We start from the raw sequence: 17,500 nt of genomic DNA, 5'->3' as shown, positions 1-17,500 counted from the left end.
ACACACACACACACACACACACACACACACACACACACACACACACACACACACACACACACACACACACACGAGATGAATCCGAGGTTTGCGGACCGTGACAGTCGTCTAGTTTAACGAGGAGACTTCAACGTGATGTTGTTATTCGTTAAGGACATTATCGTCTGCCTTTCTTAAAGCTGATGAACTTGATGTTGCTTTGTTTGCTTTAGATGGACTCCGACCAGGCGGATTTGTCCGGCCCCTCTCCTCTCTTCTCCTCCACTCCCCTCCTCTCCTCCTCTCCTCCTCTCCTTCCCTCGGAGGCTCCGTTGTCAGAAGCTGCTGAGGCTGAACTGCTGGATGGATGTGAAGAACAGTTCACTAACCTGGAGAGGGTGAGGGGGGTGTTGGTGTTGTTATTGTATTTGTGTTATTGTTGTTTGTGTTATTCTTTATTTGTGTTGTTCTTGTGTTTGTTATTTAGTGTTTGTAACCAAACAACCCAACAGCATCAACATCACCATGACCTGAAGCCATATATCTCCGTCATTTTCTCTCTCAGATTCAGAATGCGATCCTGTCGTGTGAGGCGGATTTCTCTGCTGACCCACAGGAGCAGGTGATCATTGAGTTCATGTTTTAGCATCCCTGAGTTTGGTGTAATGTTGGCTAGGAAGTTTAGCTCCCAGTAATAAAGTTCTTGATTCATTACTTAATGTCGACCACTACATACACACTTGTTGTAGGTTGTACATCCGGGCACTTAAAAATAGTATTAGCATTGTGAAGTATCTTATCCTAGCTATCTCTGTTGTATACGGGGAATGGTTGAACCTAGCGATTAGTGCTTGGCACACAACAAAAAATTTATTGCAAGTCACTTTGGGTTTTTTTGCTAAACGTCCTGAATGTTAATGCCACTAGCCTGTAAGTCTCCTGAGACTAGAAGCCTAAAGATGTACTCTGCCCAACAAACACCTACATCCAACTTGGAAAGATTTGACATTTCGCAAACTAAAAATAGCTAACCAACCACCCTTAAACGTTGCACTCTGATAATGTTAATATGATAACAATGTTTGTTGGGGCCGTACAATAACCTTTACATGATCAGAGCATACGCAGTCTAATTGTACCATTAGCCATTTACCTTGGGATAGTACTTTCACATTATAAAATGGCAAGATGTTTCGGCCTGCGTTATATGTTCATGATGCATTCGGGGGAAAACAGGTTTTTGGATTCTAGTGCTTAAAATGTGCCATGATGTGATATTCATGCAAAGGATGAATACAATGAATACATGAACGCATCTCTCAGTCTCTGAACAGGCTGAAGGCCACGGAGGCCGAGCTCGCCCAGTGGCTGCAGATGGAGCCCAGAGGTAAGGCGTTATTCAGTTCAGGTCGTACTTAGAAGAGGGCGGCGTGTGGCTCAGGAGGTAGAGCGGGTTGGTTGGTAACCCGAGGGTCGCTAGTTCGATCCCCGGGTCCTCCCAGTTGGGTGTCGAGGTGTCCCTGAGCGAGACACCTCACCCTGACTGCTACGACGAGCTGACTGTCGCCCTGCGTGGTCGACTCGCCGTCGATGTGTGAATGAATGTGTGAATGAATGTGTGAATGTGAAGCAAGATTGTGCAGTGCTTTGAGTGGCCACTAGTTAGAAATGCAGTGTATAAATGCAGTCCATTTACTATATAGTCTGCTATAGCTACTATATAGTTATAAAGCTATAAAGTGACTTTATTATGATCAGTTGTATAAATGATTGCCTTTTCAGAGAAATTCATATGCTTGCAATTGTTGCAATAAACGTGCATTGTTTTCCAAAAACACCTTTTGGAAAACAAGGATGTGGCTAACCTTATATGTCTCAGGCAGAAAGCAGAGTTACTCTCGAGCTCTGAGTCTCGTTTTAATGCATCCTTGGACCAGAGTGGAGTCCACCTCTCTGAAGTGTCGGCCTCTGGTGAACTGAAGCTCACTGTCTGCTCTTCTGAACTCTCCCCCCCTCAGTGCTGTCCACCAACCCGGAGATTCTGCTTAATGCTGGAAAAGACGAGGTACGGCAACGTTTCACCTTTGCGGTATAAAGTAAGAAGACAACTGTCCCAAGCAGGATGTTTGTGTTAAAGGACAATTTAGCAGTAGAGAGATAACATTTTTATAAGATTGTTAAAACTACAAAATGTTAAAGGCAATTTTTGTAAGTGTTTATCTATCTATGTACGTATATCTTATACACATTATGGGTGGCAGCAATGCTAATTCAATCAATATCAGGATGACAGGAAGTTGAGGTTGATAGTATTAACAGTATATAAATGGACCATTCTACACATTAGCCTTGAGGTCCTCCTTATCACGTGACCTCCCATTCTGTTTGGCTGGAGATGAAGAAGTCATGTGATCAGGAGTCTCTCCAGGCCGCTCTGAGGAGCAGCTCATGGCTCCTATAAACAGCACAGCGTTCCTCCACCAGATGCAGAAGCTGGTCTCGGAGCTGGAGATGATCGCCGCGTGCTGTGAGGCCAAGAGGAACAACCTCGCAGAAACTCTCCAACGGTCTCCTGCTGCCCCCCCCTTCTCTGCTCTGACTCCATCATGGTGAACTGATTGGGGTGAACGGTAGATAAAGCGTTGGTTCTGCTCCTGCTCTTTAGGGAACAGACGTGGCTCAAGAAGAGGCAAGAGGTGTTGACCGCAGCAACCAATCACGTTGAGCGGCTCAGAATAGAAAGAGAGACTTTGTCAGAGCACAGGTGGGTTCAGTGTGATGAACCAATGATAATCCAGGGAATAGTTCCCAAAAGTAAGAATCTCTTAAAACGTATAATGCAAGATAAAAGGAGTGTTCCCCGACGAGCCAATCCTGGAGCTGACCTTGAAATACCGACCCTAACCCAACCCTGACCTGGGATTAAATTGACCTTGACCCAAGACCTCTCACCCTGACTGCTCCTGACCTGCTGGCTGTCGCCCTGCGTGGCTGACTCCGCCGTCGGGGTGTGAATGTGTGCGTGAGTGTGAGGCAGTATCGTACAGCGCTTTGTTTGGCCACTGGTTAGAAAGGCGCGGTATAAATGCCTTCGGTTTATCGTTAAAGGTTGGGTATGGAATTCGCTTTTTTGGCAATTTTTGCAGAATTACTTGAAATCCTTATCATAACCCACTTACAGCCACTGAGTTAGAAGTACTGACATGAAAATTAAACAAGTCAATCATCTGTGGAACGGGCAGGGCTCGAAAAACTCCAGAGCCACCGAGTTGCATTGGACAGTAAGTACGTCAATGAAACGGTCGTACTGCACTCCCCCTCCCCCGCGCGCGACCCCTTCGTGCAGTACTCGTGACCCAGAGCTCGTGACCCAGAGCAAGCTCCTGTTTGATGTTATCCTGCGGTAGCTACTGGAACTAGTTAATCCACATTTGGACCTAGCAGTAGAAGACAATTTCCATGGCAGACAAGACGCCACCATCCCCATGTTGTTTTTTTAATGTTGCCATGTTTAACGAAAACCTACGCTAGCCTGGCTCGCTCTCGCGCATCTGTGTTCGCGCTCGTGCATGATTGCGCGTCCAGGTACTTGGAATGGGTGGAGTCAGCGTTGAAGGAGAGGGGGTAGGACCATTTGAGTTGTGTGTTTTCAAAATCTGCTGGCGTTTCGCAAATCCCATACCCCACCTTTAAGCATTTGACCCCTGATGTGTCATTAGCTGAACTGCTCTCCTGTCCTGACAGTATCACCAGTGTGCTGCTGGACATCAAGAAAAAGATCAAGAAGATGAAGAGCTACTACGACCAGCTGACGGAGGTGCTCGCGGACATCCTGGCGAACCACTTCCCCCTCCCCACGGCCGACGCCAGCGCCGGCAAGAGGAAGAAGGTGAAGACAGCCACCGACGACGACAGCCAGGCCTCTCCTCAATGTGTTCTGAACCAAGCGAGTGTGGCTAATTACCCGTCTCGTTACTCTGCAGAACGCGCTGCCGGATCAGAACGACAATCTGATATCGCTGAACAAGATTCTGGAGGTGAGCGTGGGTTCAGCGCTCCGTGCTCGACCGCCGGTGGACTGATTGAGACGAATGGAGGATCATTAGCCGTCCCCATTGACGATGGAGATGATTCATTCAACACGTCATTCCTTAAACAGAACCCTGTTGTTACAGTAGGGGTGCTGTGGGGGTGTACCACGCTCTGGATGATTAATACCGCTTCACTCACAGCAGCTGTCACAACACAACGCACCAGGCAAATCCCCCGCAGTGATGAGCATCAACCGAGGGAGTAGCACTGAGTGTGTTGACAGTAACAATAACTCATGGAGGAGGGGCTGTGTGCTGCTAAACATTGGATCCCCATTTAATTCAATTCAATTTCAAGTTCAATTCAATGTTATTTGTATAGCCCTTAATCACAGGTCCAGTCTTAAAGGGCTTAACAGGCCATACTTGTATCAACCCCCCCTGACCCTAACCCCCAGAGGGCAAGAGAAAACTCCCTTATTAGCAAGGAAGGAATCTAGAGGAGAAACACAGAGTGGGGGATCCCTCCTTCAGAGTGGGGGATCCCTCCTTCAGAGGGGTAAATCCCTCCTTCAGAGTGGGGGATCCCTCCTTCAGAGTGGGGGATCCCTCCTTCAGAGGGGGGGTCCTTCCTTCCAAGGGTGGTCAGGAATGCAATGGGGGCCATAGTTGAAGAACATACACACAGGCCAAACTTTCTTAATGGGTGATGGGGTGCTGGCCGGTCAACCGTAACCCTGCGTTCACACCAAAAGATGCATTTGCTGCCCGTACGCGTTGTCGCCGAAGTTTTGCGGCGCAGCAAAACTTCTGCTGCGCCGCAAAGGTTTCTCCTCCCCTGGCCAGGCATTTGGCTCTGCTCAGTCACACACACACACACACACACACACACACACACACACACACACACACACACACACACACACACACACACACACACACACACACACACACACACACACACACACACACACACACACACACACACACACACACACAATGACAATGATACACAATACCCAACCCAAACAAAACCAGCAAAAACATGACACGGCAACATTGCCCAATGTTGTCACATGGGACAACGGCAGAGGACATGTTTATTTCCAAATGTCTGCAAGGATTGGTTTACATTAAATTATTCACCCACGTAAACACGTTACCTACTGTTACCAATGGTCCATCGTAACAAATCGCCTGCTCGGCATGCCATGCATATATGGATGAAGCTTTGAAGGGGACGCAAAACACAGCTTTGGCAGCGCTGTTGAACGCTGATTGGCTGTCATCACGCGTTTGCTGCCGAAAAGTTGAAATATTTCAACTCGAGCAGCATTTGTCGCGCCGCAAAATGCGTGAACGCACGGTTTTCTCGGTAGGAAGTGGTCCGGCAGCAAACCCGCAACGCGTCTCTACATTCACTTTGCATGGGATCGTGCTGCGCGGCAACTGTTTGCATCTTTTGGCGTGAACGCAGGGTGAGGAGAACCAAATAAAAAAAAACGCTTTTTTAATTTATTCTTTTGGTAAGTATCTGAAAATTATCTGTGGTTCCGTATCGTATCGTGGGGTACCCTGTGACTCCATCGTATCGTGGGGTACCCTGTGATTATCGTATCGTGGGGTACCCTGTGACTCCATCGTATCGTGGGGTACCCTGTGACTATCGTATCGTGTGGTACCCTGTGACTATCGTATCGTGGGGTACCCTGTGACTATCGTATCGTGGGGTACCCTGTGACTATCGTATCGTGGGGTACCCTGTGACTATCGTATCGTGGGGTACCCTGTGACTATCGTATCGTGGGGTACCCTGTGACTCCAACGTATCGTGGGGTACCCTGTGACTATCGTATCGTGGGGTACCCTGTGACTATCGTATCGTGGGGTACCCTGTGACTATCGTATCGTGGGGTACCCTGTGACTCCAACGTATCGTGGGGTACCCTGTGACTCCAACGTATCGTGGGGTACCCTGTGACTATCGTATCGTGGGGTACCCTGTGACTATCGTATCGTGGGGTACCCTGTGACTATCGTATCGTGGGGTACCCTGTGACTATCGTATCGTGGGGTACCCTGTGACTGTATCGTATCGTGGGGTACCCTGTGACTCTGTATCGTGGGGTACCCTGTGACTATCGTATCGTGGGGTACCCTGTGACTCTGTCATATCATACCCCCCCCCCCCCCCCCAAGCTGCTGATGAACCGGACCCTCCAGAGCCCCCACGACCCGTACGTGGCGGCGGACGAGCGCTTCTGGCCCCCCTACGTGGAGATGCTGCTCCGGTACAGCATAGCCGTGAGACACCCCGAGAACAGCGGCCTGATCCGCCTGGAGAGCTTCTGCTAGCGCTAAGCACAAGCTATCGTATGCTACCACAGCTAATAAGGCTATTGTATGCTACAACAGCTAATTAATACTATTGTAACAGCACTCTCTAAACTTGAATAAAATGTAATTAAATCCTTAATGTGTATTATATAACACTGCTTTCAATGTCATTGAGGTGTTTTGCTTTTAATAATATCGTGTTGTCATTTCAAATGTTCTCTCAAATGTTTTTGAACTATTCTTGATATTTATCAATAAAAAAACCTGGATGTACTGTATTATTTTACTTGTAGGTGTTTAATTATTTTACGTCTATTTTATTTTATTGTTTATTTAGAATTGGTTTTAGTAGTAGTAACTAAGTATTCTTATTTTTTGTTTGTTACATTTTTTATATACTTAAATTCCAGGAAATATTATGTTTCAATGAATAACATCTCAATACTCTTGCCACGGATAATTAATAATTCTGATGGAAACGCGTGTAGAATATGAGCTGTATGACCTAAAATGTGAGTTAAGTAACTAAATAAACACCTGTATAATAACTAAATAAACACCTAAATAAAGATCAATGGACGGGTGAACGTGTCAACACTCACGTCACACCCCTCCGTCCAATCAGCGCGGCCTATTCCGAGAGTACGTCACACCCTTACGTCCAATCAGCGCGGCCCATTCCGGAGAGGCTCAAGTACTCATGTGGGTGGAAACTCATCCGCTTCCGGGTGTTTTTCTTATTTCCACGGAGGCGATCGGCTCTTCCGATTATGGTCTTTCACCTCAAAGTTATCGACTTTGAGCATTGAGACATCAGCGAGCCTCGCACCCTCCTCTCCTCCGGTCCAGATCACCATGACGACCCGCTCGGAGCGGGAGAAGAGCCTGAAGCTCAACGAGCAGCACCAGGTCATCCTGGCCGCCCTGCTGCGGGAGGACGACAACAAGTACTGCGCCGACTGCGAGGCCAAAGGTACGGCTCCCCCGCTCACCTGTCTCACCCTCTCAATCTCTCATCATCGCGATCCGTCCACTGACAGCAGAGTGGGAACACAACGGGGGTCTAGCTTGTAGCTTGTGGCTAACACTCGGAGCTAACAGAGTCAGAGTAGCGGTGTCAGCTGACTGCTCACTTCCCCTTCAGCACCGCGCACTATGGCTAGCTGCTCTCCGGACTGAACCAACAGCATCGCCATATGGTACCAAGCCCTCCGTATGAGTCTGTTGGTCCAGAGGAGCAGAACGTTTCAGTCTGGATGTGAATTCCAGTCCATTTGAGTCGCATTGAAAGAATGCAGCCCTCGAGCCAAGAGGAGAGGTTCCTGCGTGATGGCGCATGCTCATCCTTCAGGTCCACGCTCATCCCTGCTTTCAACCCCTCTCTCTTCCCTCTCTCCCCCCCCTCCTCTCCTCCCTTCTCTCCCCCTCTCCTCTCCTCCCTTCTCTCCCCTCCTCTCCTCCCTCCTCTCTCTCCTCCCTCCTCCCCTCTCTCCTCTCCTCTCTCCTCCCTCCTCCCCTCCCTCCTCTCTCCCCTCTCCTCCCTCCTCCCCTCTCTCCTCTCCTCTCCTCTCTCCTCCCAGGTCCCCGGTGGGCCTCCTGGAACCTGGGAGTGTTCATCTGTATCCGGTGCGCTGGGATCCACAGGAACCTGGGAGTCCACATATCACGGGTGAAGTCGGTCAACCTGGACCAGTGGACCTCCGAGCAGATCCAGGTAACACCTGAGACGCCACGGTGGATGGAACGACTAACGTACTGAGCATTGTGGAGCGTCCTATCCTAGCTATCTGTGTTGTATACGGGGAATGGGTTAACCTAGTGATGGTTAGTGGTTTGCGATATATTGTTGTTTCTCTTCCTTCTGACGAATGGACTTATTGTAAGGCGCTTTGGATAAAAGCGTCTGATAAATACCCTGAATGTTAATGTAATCATGGTCAAATGATAATCAATAATGCAAGGGTCTCCATTATTGGAATTTAATTAACTGACGGTAAATATATGTGCTGCGTTGGCTAAACTTTGGATATCTTTGTGTTTCAGAGTATACAGGATATGGGAAACACCCGGGCGAGAAAACGCTACGAGGCCAATCTTCCAGAGAGCTTCAGAAGGCCTCAGACAGACCAGTATCCTTCAGTCGAGAGAGAGACACACACACACACACACACACACACACACACACACACACACACACACACACACACACACACACACACACACACACACACACTGTGGTTTCCCCCTTAACTTTGACCTCAGAGCTGTGGAATTCTTCATCAGGGACAAATATGAGAAGAAGAAATACTTCAGCAAGAACGTGACCAACGGAGGCAGTGTAAGCAGAGCGAACCACACTCCGTTTACAGAGCTGCGGCTCACAGTTCACTATCACTTCTGCTCAGACTCATTTCTTTGTCACAAAGTGCTGTCATTTTTTACAAAGCTCATTACAAGAAGCGTCTGATCCATCCAATGAAGGGACGTTTTCCTAACAAAATGCATCATTAAAGCAAATCCCAGACAGCAGAGGGTTTTCTAAACGGGTCGTCGTGTTTCAGGCCGCACCGGGCTCTAGATGAGCTTTGGTTATTTCTGCTGGATTTCCATACCCGTATGTAAAGGTGCTGCAGGGTGAACTGACCAATAGGGCGGCTTGTTTCTCTCTCCAGCCAAAGGAGAAGGAAATGAAGAGGGAGAAGGAGGCAGAACGAGGGAGCAAGTCGTCCTCCTCCTCTAAGGTAGGCTGTCGCACAGCCGCTCCTGATTGGAGGAATCGCTCCTTCATTCGCTCCTGATGGGAAGTGACCTCAGATTGATCGTTTTCCTGTTTCTGTTCCAGAGAGAAGATTGTCGACCCGTCCCCAAAATCAGCCCTCTGAAGAGTTCAGAGAACAGCGTTAACCTGCTGGGCCTCGGTGAGTCCGTCCTTCTGTCCGTGTCCCTCTCTTTCTCTTTAATACATTAATTTACTGATCATCAAACGTCCAAATGGATCTCCTCAGATGTTCCCCCGGCCGCGTCGACCAGCAGCTCCACCAGCCAGAACAACAACGACCTGGACATCTTCGGCCCCATGGTCTCCAACCCGCTGCCGGTGGCCAGCCCAGCGGCACACTTCACTCAGGTACAAACCACCGCCTCACCAGGCCTCCTCTGAAGGCCTCCTCTGAAGGCCTCGACAGCCTCACCAGGCCTCCTTCACTGGAGGAGGTGAAGGAGGAGGAGGTGATGGAGGAGGTGATGGAGGAGGTGAAGGAGTAGATGGAGGAGGGGATGGAGTAGGGGATGGAGTAGGAGAAGGAGGAGGTGACCGTGCAGCTAGGGTCTGGGTTTTTCAGGGGAGTATTCGCTCCTCTGTAAACTACTGTGTAATAATACACAATCCCTGTCATATTATGGGATGGATTGAATATGGACCCATGCACAGATGGACGGCGGGGTTGATACCAACGCGTTACCCATCAGATATCGTTTATGAACTCAGAGAAAACATTTAGCAAACAGTGGGTATTAGTGTCTCTGATCTGAAAGGTAAACTGCATTCTCTAACCAGCCGCTCAAAGCGCTGTACAACACCGCCTCACTTTCACTCATTCACACATTCACACCCCGACGGCGGAGTCAGCCCCGCAGGGCGACAGCCAGCTGGTCAGCAGCAGTCAGGGGGAGGCGTCTCGCTCAGGGACACCTCGGCACTCAGCTAGGAGGAGCTGGGGGTCGAACTAGCAACCTTCTGGTTACCAGCCGACCCGCTCTGCCTCCTGAGCCGTCCGTAACCCCTGTGCTTCGTTTCAGGCTGGTTCCTTGGACCCCGCGAGCACCCCGACCCAGGCCGGGGCCGGGGCGGCGCTGGCGGGCCTGACCACCTCGGGGTCCTGCCAGGCAGAGCTCGACCTCTTCGGCGACGGCGGCGGCGCCAAGGGGGACGACCCGGCCAAGAAGACCCTGAGCAAGGACTCCATCCTGTCGCTGTACGGGAACAGCAGCCAGCAGAGCCCCAACGGTGAGGGGGGGGGGGTCTCTGTGGTGGGGGGGGGTCTCTGTAGGGCAGCTAATCCAGGGTTGAACGGGTCCAGTGTGTAAATCGGATGTGAGTCAGCGGTTGATGTGCTGTGTGCTTCCCTTTCTACAGTGAGCCGTCCGTGTGCACAATACTACTGTACTGCATGTCCCCCCCCCCTCCTGCTCGCGCCCTCGTGACCTTTGGACGTGCGATCACTTGCGTCGCGCTCTAAACCGGTCTGTGCTCCTGTCGGCTGCGGCTGTTTACCCAAACGCTGTCGTTCAACACGGAGGGTCTGACGTCCGTCTGTCCCTCTATTGCTCTACGTCTATCATGTTTCTGGATCCATAACAAACTGAAGAACTCCCAGCATGCCTTGTGGACCCAATGTCCTCTGGCCAGAGTCATGTTCAGGACGTCTTGTCTTCAGTGGTTCTCACTGCAGGAGGTCTGTGTTTACGAGGACCTCAAACGGGACGAGAGATGGATGTGTTGGTTCAGATAGAGTCCCAACGCACAGAAACCAACACCCTGTACGGAGTTAGATCGGCTACGGGCAACATGTTAGTGACAGGTGACGGAATCCACAGGCTAATGCAGGCGCCTTCACATGTTCCCCTCATGTGAATGTTTTTCACTCTCCTCAACTAGTGAACACCTATCTGAGTTGAGTGGACGATTTGCATTTCATTTTCACCAGAGGCCATTCACTGTTTCATAAACGAAAGGCGGAGAGGTCCTCCCAAAAGGCCTGTCTCTGCCACGGGCCAGGTCTCATGAAGCAGTGAACTCCTCTCCTCTCTTATCTCAGTGGAACACTTGGAGCTAATCAGCCCCACTGCAGTCAGCCGAACGGACGCTGGCTTTGTGTGTTTATCTTCAGGACTGCAGGCCCGAGGGCAAACCTGTAGAGGCGGTTAGCCGGTATCAACCAGGCGAGCAGCTCGGTCTGATGTCCAGAGGTCGCCGGGGCGCTGCGAGAGAACACAGCCCGGAGCGAACACACGGCTGTCAGACGTTTACATTACCTTTAGGGGATTCTGCAGACGCTTTAAACCAAAGCTACCTACAACCATTCATGCACACATTCCCACACCGACGGCGGAGTCAGCCCCGCAGGGCGACAGCCAGCTGGTCAGGAGCAGTCAGGGTGAGGGGCCTCGCTCTGGGACACCTCCACACTCTGACGTGAGGCTGTCTCTTTCCCGTTCAGTTGAAGCGTTCCACCGGGCGGTTTCTGGAGCTCGCTCCACAGCTCTGGTTGAACTGAGAGGAGTTTAAGTTACTGATCCAGGTGTCGCCTGATCACGAGAGACCGGTGTTCATTACCCAGTCCCGGTTGGACGGCTTCTTACTCCACACACACAGAGAACCTCAGCTGACACACACACACACACACACACACACACACACACACACACACACACACACACACACACACACACACACACACACACACACACTTTCCCTGTAGCCACTGCCTTTGATCGATGGGATTTAGAAGTTGAGTTGAACAACATAGCCTGCATAGCCTCCCCCCTCTTACACACTCATGTACGCCCTGGCACAAAACAGTACTTAGCATTGTGTAGCATCTTACCCTAGCTAGCTCTGTTGTAAACGGGGAATGGGTTAACCTAGTGATGGTTAGTGCTTGTCTCTCTGGCTGAAGGCGTCGGCTGACCGCCCTGAAGGTAAACGTCCTCCCCTCTTCCCTCCCCTCTCCCAGCCGGTATGTACATGGGCCCGTCCCAGATGCAGTTCCCGGGCCAGGCGCCGGCGGGATACCAGGGGTACCCGGGCATGGGGGGCGCCCCCCCCTCCACGGTGATGGGCGCCATGATGGGCCAGGGCGGGGCCGCCATGATGGCGCCCAACTCGGGCATGATGGTGGGGATGACCATGCCCAACGGCTTCATGGGGAACCCCCACGCCGGGCTGATGGGCGTGGCCCCCGGCATGATGGGGGGTCCTGGGGGCGGGGCCATGCCCTCGGGGATGATGGCGGCGCCGGGCATGTACGCCATCAACCCCGCGCAGCAGGGCCAGTGGAGCATCGGGCAGGTAGGGGTCACGCACATGAGGGGTCATGAACACACTGCCTGTTGAGCCCTCTGAGACTGGACCTGGGATGAAGCGCTGTAGAAACACAATGGAATCAGTACGACGATACCCCGTGACGTCACGACGTGCTCCTCCGGGGGGGCAGAAGCCCACGCGTTGTCCGATGGTCCCACTAGCGAACAAGCCCTCCCACGATCAGGAAAACACAGGGAATGGCTTGAATGAGGGGTGCTACGGGACGCCTCATTAATATATATATTATATTATGTTGATTAACATTATTTATTTCACGGGTCTTTTCAATGTTCCGTTCACTTGCATGGGCACTTCACAACTTCCGGCGGTCAATTATTTTTGGATAATTCATTGGCAACGGATGAATAATGACCGCTGTCAAGGTTAACAAAAGGACTTTTTGCCTTTGGTATCACTCCGCACGTAGTCCGGTAAATAAGCGGGATATGTATCAACCCAAGCGCTGTCGGTTGCTAAGCGACGACGTCAACGTCTTGGGCGGACTATTTCTCTGCTGATCAACACTGAATGCTGGTAGCAAATACATCGTAAATAAATTGTTTCGTTTTGGCAAGTAGCCGTGTAATAAGCGGGATAATGTATAGAAAGTCGCCTGTCATTATCGTAAAATAAGCCCCTTCATGGCGATTTTCTCGATAATGACCGGCGGTCTGTACATTATCCCTTACGTATTGTTCACTCGACGCCTCCGGGCGGGGGAACGAGGGCGGCCCCCACTGACCTGATAGTTCCAGAACAGGAAGGGAAGCCGGAGCGCCGCTGGCGGGTCGGGCCCTCAGACAGGGGTCTCCAGGGGGGTCTCCCCGGTGGTCTCCACGCTGACCTCCTCTCTCCCGCTCCAGATGAACCAGCAGATGTCGGGGATGGCGCTGAACGGGCCGGGGGGGGGCATGGCCTTCGGGCAGCCGGCCTCGGGGATGGGCGGCTGGGCGGCGTCCGGCCAGACCATGAGCACCCAGCTCTGGAAGTGAGCAGGAGCGAGGAGCTGGCGCCGGGCGAGGAGCGAGGAGACGCGCAGCGACCGTCCCACGAGCCTCCGAACTGACGCCCGCTCCCAGCACCCCAACCAACCGAATGTGGAAACGTTCTCTTTCTCTCCCTTTCTTTCTCTCTCTTTCTCTTTCTCTCCCTTCCTCTCTCTCTCTCTCTCTCTCTCTGTCTCTCTGTCTCTCTGTCTCTCTCTCTCTCTCTCTCTCTCTCTCTCTCTCTCTCTCTCTCTCTCTCTCTCTCTCTCTCTCTCTCTCTCTCTCTCTCTCTGTGTCTCTCTCTCTCTCTCTCTCTCTCTCTCTCTCTCTGTGTCTCTCTCTCTCTCTGTGTTTGAGTGAGTGCAGTGGACGTCGTCACTGCAGCGCAGGCTCGCAGTGTCCGCCTGTCGTATGTTATTTTATTTTTTGATTATGATTATTTTTTTATTTGAATGGAAATCGCATAAGGAAACAGAAGTCTGGACGCGACGGCCGTCCACATATCACCGAGGCTACACCGGGTCACCATGCTTTTATTGTTCACTGTTCCATTCTCAGAGTATAGAAGATGAATAGTATTTAACGGGAGAAGGCGTGGCTCCCCCTGTACAGCACTGTCTACCCCTCTTTTAAACTACCTGTGGTCCCCCTATAAGGAATAAAGTACGATACCCCCCCACTCTGCGTCGTGCGTCGTCGTGGTTACCTAGCGATGTCCGCACCTCGCCTCACTCTGTCTGCGTTGGTCGATTTAGTCCGCATGAACACAACTGGCTCCTGCGGAAGAGGATTGGGGAGTTATTGGTGAGTTTTGACTTTAAACTCAGAATTATGAGATGTGGTCCTAATCCTCTTCCTTAGCGTCAGTCGACTGGGACAGGTTAATGTTTTACACTGATGTATTACCGGCCGATGGGTTTGGTCTTTGCATAAATGGGGTGTTGTGATTGGCTAGTGTGGTTAGGGGGTCTTACATACATTTACATTCAGGGCGTTTAGCAGACGCTCTTAACCAGAGCGACTTACAATAAGTACATTTGTCAGAAGACAGAAACACCAATATATCTGACGGTACAGACAGTAAGGATGTTCATAGTACCAAGTGCCAAGCACTAACCATCACTAGGTTAACCCATTCCCCGTATACAAAGATAAGATAAGATGCTGCAACGCCAAATATTATTACTCTAATTAATAGTACAGTATAATTAATAGTACAGTACACTATTGAGTACTGTTTGTATTGGTAATTCAAACTAATTTGTGCTACTGATTGTTGTTTATTAACTTAACATTTTAAATATGGATTGTAGTGGTTTATACTAAGATACAATTACCTACAAATAATTGAATGCAGCTGGTTGATTCTAGGATTACTTGCAGGATTTTACTTATTTCAAAGATTAATGTAATTGTACTTTTTGTCACATTTTAACCTGAACAAGTTATCTTTTTCGAAGTGACCCGTTTCTTTGTGTGTGTCATAATAATATGGCCACGGGGTGGCGGTGTTGACCCGTGTAGACTGAAAATAAGAGCCCCATAATACTATCGCCAGATTTACGTAGTGCTTGCAGTTACAGTGACGTAGTTGTAGTGTACAATATTTATCAATTTGTACTTTGCCTATTTCAATTAATTGATGCGCCCACTGGTTAAGCATTTCAATGTTATTTGGCAGTAAAGATAAGCATGAAGTGGATTAAACCCAACAGCTTCCACTATCTTCTCTGGTTCTCCCGAGTGTTGGTTCTAGCTTAAGTCCACAAGAAACATCCCTCATAATTCACACAGTATTATGCCAAAGACCTGAAGCGCCTGTGTGTCTGTGTGTTTGTGTGTGTGTTCCTTAAAGCAGGCAATCAGCAACACTCTTCATAATCACGTACGACCGCAAATGCTCCAAAACTCTGGTGAAGATTACTTTTGATTCCCATTCCATCTTCCCCCGCCTTCCTGCGACCAGCCGTGGAGTTTATGTACTCTGTGTTTGAGTTCCAGGGTAAGAACACGTCCTTGTGTGAGTGAATGATGCGTATCCCATCACACCGACTTTAAGCTAACAGGGTCTGGTTCCCAGCAATGGCAGTTGTGCAAACAGTCGTTATCTGAGGGTCACAGCAGGGTCAGACGGCCACAGTCAGCCTTACCCTGGCCATTAGCGGAAGGCTAGGAGCCCTGGACTCTTTAGGGGAGGGGCCAGGAGCCTTTAGGGGAGGGGCCAGGAGCCTTCAGGGGAGGGGCCAGGAGCCTTCAGGGGAGGGGCCAGGAGCCTTTAGGGGAGGGTCTAGGAGCCCTGAAGCCTTTAGGGGAGGGTGTAGGAGCCCTGGAGCCTTTAGAGGAGGGGCCAGGAGCCTTAGAGCCTTAAGGGGAGGGGCCAGGAGCCTTTAGAGGAGGGTGTAGGAGCACTGGAGCTTTAGAGGAGGGGCCAGGAGCCTTAGAGCCTTAAGGGGTGGGGCCAGGAGCCCTGGTGCCTTAAGGGGAGGGGCCAGGAGCCTTGGAGCCTTTAGGGGAGGGTCTAGGAGCCCTCAAGCCTTTACGGGAGGGGCTAGGATTCTTAGAGCATTTTGAGGAGGGTGTAGGAGCCCTGGAGCCTTTAGGGGAGGGGCCAGGAGCCTTAGAGCCTTTAGGGGAGGGGGCCAGGAGCCTTAGAGCCTTTAGGGGAGGGGCCAGGAGCCTTAGAGCCTTTAGGGGAGGGTCTAGGAGCCCTGGTGCCTTAAGGGGAGGGGCCAGGAGTCTTAGAGCCTTTAAGGGAAGGGCAAGAGCCTTAGAGCCTTCAGGGGAGGGGCTATGAGGCTTAGAACCTTTAGTAGGAGGGGCTAGGAACCTTAGAGCCTTTAGGGCAGGGAATAGGAGCCTTAGAGCCTTTAGGGGAGGGGCCAGGAGCCCTGGGCCTTTAGGGGAGGGGCTAGAAGCCTCAGAGCCTTTATAGAGGAGGGCCTCAGAGCCTTTAGAGGAGGGGCTAGGAGCCTCCGAGCCTTTAGGGGAGGGGCTAGGAGCCTCAGAGCCTTTATAGAGGAGGGCCTCAGAGCCTTTAGGGGAGGGGCTAGGAGCATCAGAGCCTTTAGGGGAGGGGCTAGGAGCCTTAGAGCCTTTAGGGGAGGGGCCAGGAGTCTTAGAGCCGGTAGGGGAGGGGCCAGGAGCCTTAAAGCCTTTAAGGGAGGGGCTAGGAGCCTTTAGGGGAGGGGCTAGGAGCCTTAAAGCCTTTAGCGGGGGGGGGGGACTAGGAGCCTAGCCTTTAGCAGGGGGGGGGGCTGAAGCCTAGCCTTGGGTTGGGGGGGGGCTAGGAGCCTTTAGCGGGGGGGGGGGGGCGCAAGGAGCATTGCCTTTTGCGGGGGGGGGGGGGGGCTAGGAGCATTGCCTTTAGCGGGGGGGGGGGGGGGGGGGGGGCTGGCATTCCTCCGGGACTCTGCTTGACTCGGCTCCAGAGGAGATTCTCAGCAGGGTGAAGAATGTCCTCCTTCTCTCCCTTTTATGCTCTCACAACAAACCTAAAATGCCGTGAGTGAGAAGGAAAATAGGAATCAATCAGAGGCAGAAATGTTGTGTATTTCTAATCCTAACTCCTTCTGTATTGTGTATCATGTTTTAACACCAGTGAGGTCATCCCGGTTCTGTCCAGGCTAAGAGCCAACGCTAAGAGCTAACACTAAGTGCTAACGCTAAGTGCTACACTAAAGGCCAAAGTATTTTACTCTGCATCCGTAATCCGTATCCAGTCTCCGTACTAGCCCCCTCGAGCATTCAAAGCTCTCCGTCGGGTTGCAACCCGCCGCCCGATCGATCTTATATGTTGACTACAAACCAGGTAAATTGTTTTGTAAATAAACTTCCAAAGCTTAACAAATCCTATTTGGTGTTTTATTGGTCCTTAATGTGCAAAGTAAACAATGTACAAAGTAAATAAGGTCTAAAGTCAAACGGAGAAGTGATTCCGGAAATAATTTTGTTAGTGGACCAATCCAGCCCTTGCCCTCTCCGTTGCGACGACGGATAGCTAAATAATATGGATGCTCATGGAACCTACGAAGAGGTTCTCCGACAGGCTCTCTGTGTCTACGTACACCACTTTACGGAGGATT

At 50.9% G+C, this 17,500-nt stretch overlaps 2 protein-coding genes across 2 annotated transcripts in view; both read left to right on the top strand.

Annotated features, from left to right (window-relative positions):
* cenpk (centromere protein K) overlaps window positions 1-6,625 on the top strand; it is a 6,877-nt gene extending 252 nt beyond the window's left edge. The window contains exons 2-10 of the mRNA XM_060048293.1: window positions 213-377; window positions 545-601; window positions 1,303-1,366; window positions 1,998-2,044; window positions 2,464-2,546; window positions 2,645-2,743; window positions 3,724-3,868; window positions 3,963-4,016; window positions 6,210-6,625. Coding sequence (XP_059904276.1) covers window positions 213-377; window positions 545-601; window positions 1,303-1,366; window positions 1,998-2,044; window positions 2,464-2,546; window positions 2,645-2,743; window positions 3,724-3,868; window positions 3,963-4,016; window positions 6,210-6,365 — 870 coding nt within the window. The 3' untranslated portion in view covers window positions 6,366-6,625. The remainder of the gene's footprint in view (window positions 1-212; window positions 378-544; window positions 602-1,302; window positions 1,367-1,997; window positions 2,045-2,463; window positions 2,547-2,644; window positions 2,744-3,723; window positions 3,869-3,962; window positions 4,017-6,209) is intronic.
* Window positions 6,626-7,027: 402 nt separating this feature from the next.
* LOC132454742 (stromal membrane-associated protein 1-like) lies at window positions 7,028-14,097 on the top strand. Its single transcript, XM_060048291.1, has 10 exons — window positions 7,028-7,320; window positions 7,928-8,061; window positions 8,391-8,476; window positions 8,610-8,685; window positions 9,020-9,088; window positions 9,190-9,265; window positions 9,353-9,474; window positions 10,146-10,353; window positions 12,083-12,417; window positions 13,296-14,097. The coding sequence occupies exons 1-10, from the start codon at window positions 7,203-7,205 to the stop codon at window positions 13,422-13,424; spliced, it is 1,353 nt and encodes a 450-aa protein (XP_059904274.1). The 5' UTR covers window positions 7,028-7,202; the 3' UTR covers window positions 13,425-14,097.
* The last annotated feature ends 3,403 nt before the right edge of the window (window positions 14,098-17,500 follow it).

This window comes from Gadus macrocephalus, chromosome 3 (genome assembly GCF_031168955.1).
Source record: "Gadus macrocephalus chromosome 3, ASM3116895v1".
In the NCBI taxonomy this organism is placed as follows: Eukaryota; Metazoa; Chordata; class Actinopteri; order Gadiformes; family Gadidae; genus Gadus; species Gadus macrocephalus.
Note: the sequence above shows the minus strand (reverse complement) of the source record. Positions and strands in the feature narration are given on the sequence as shown.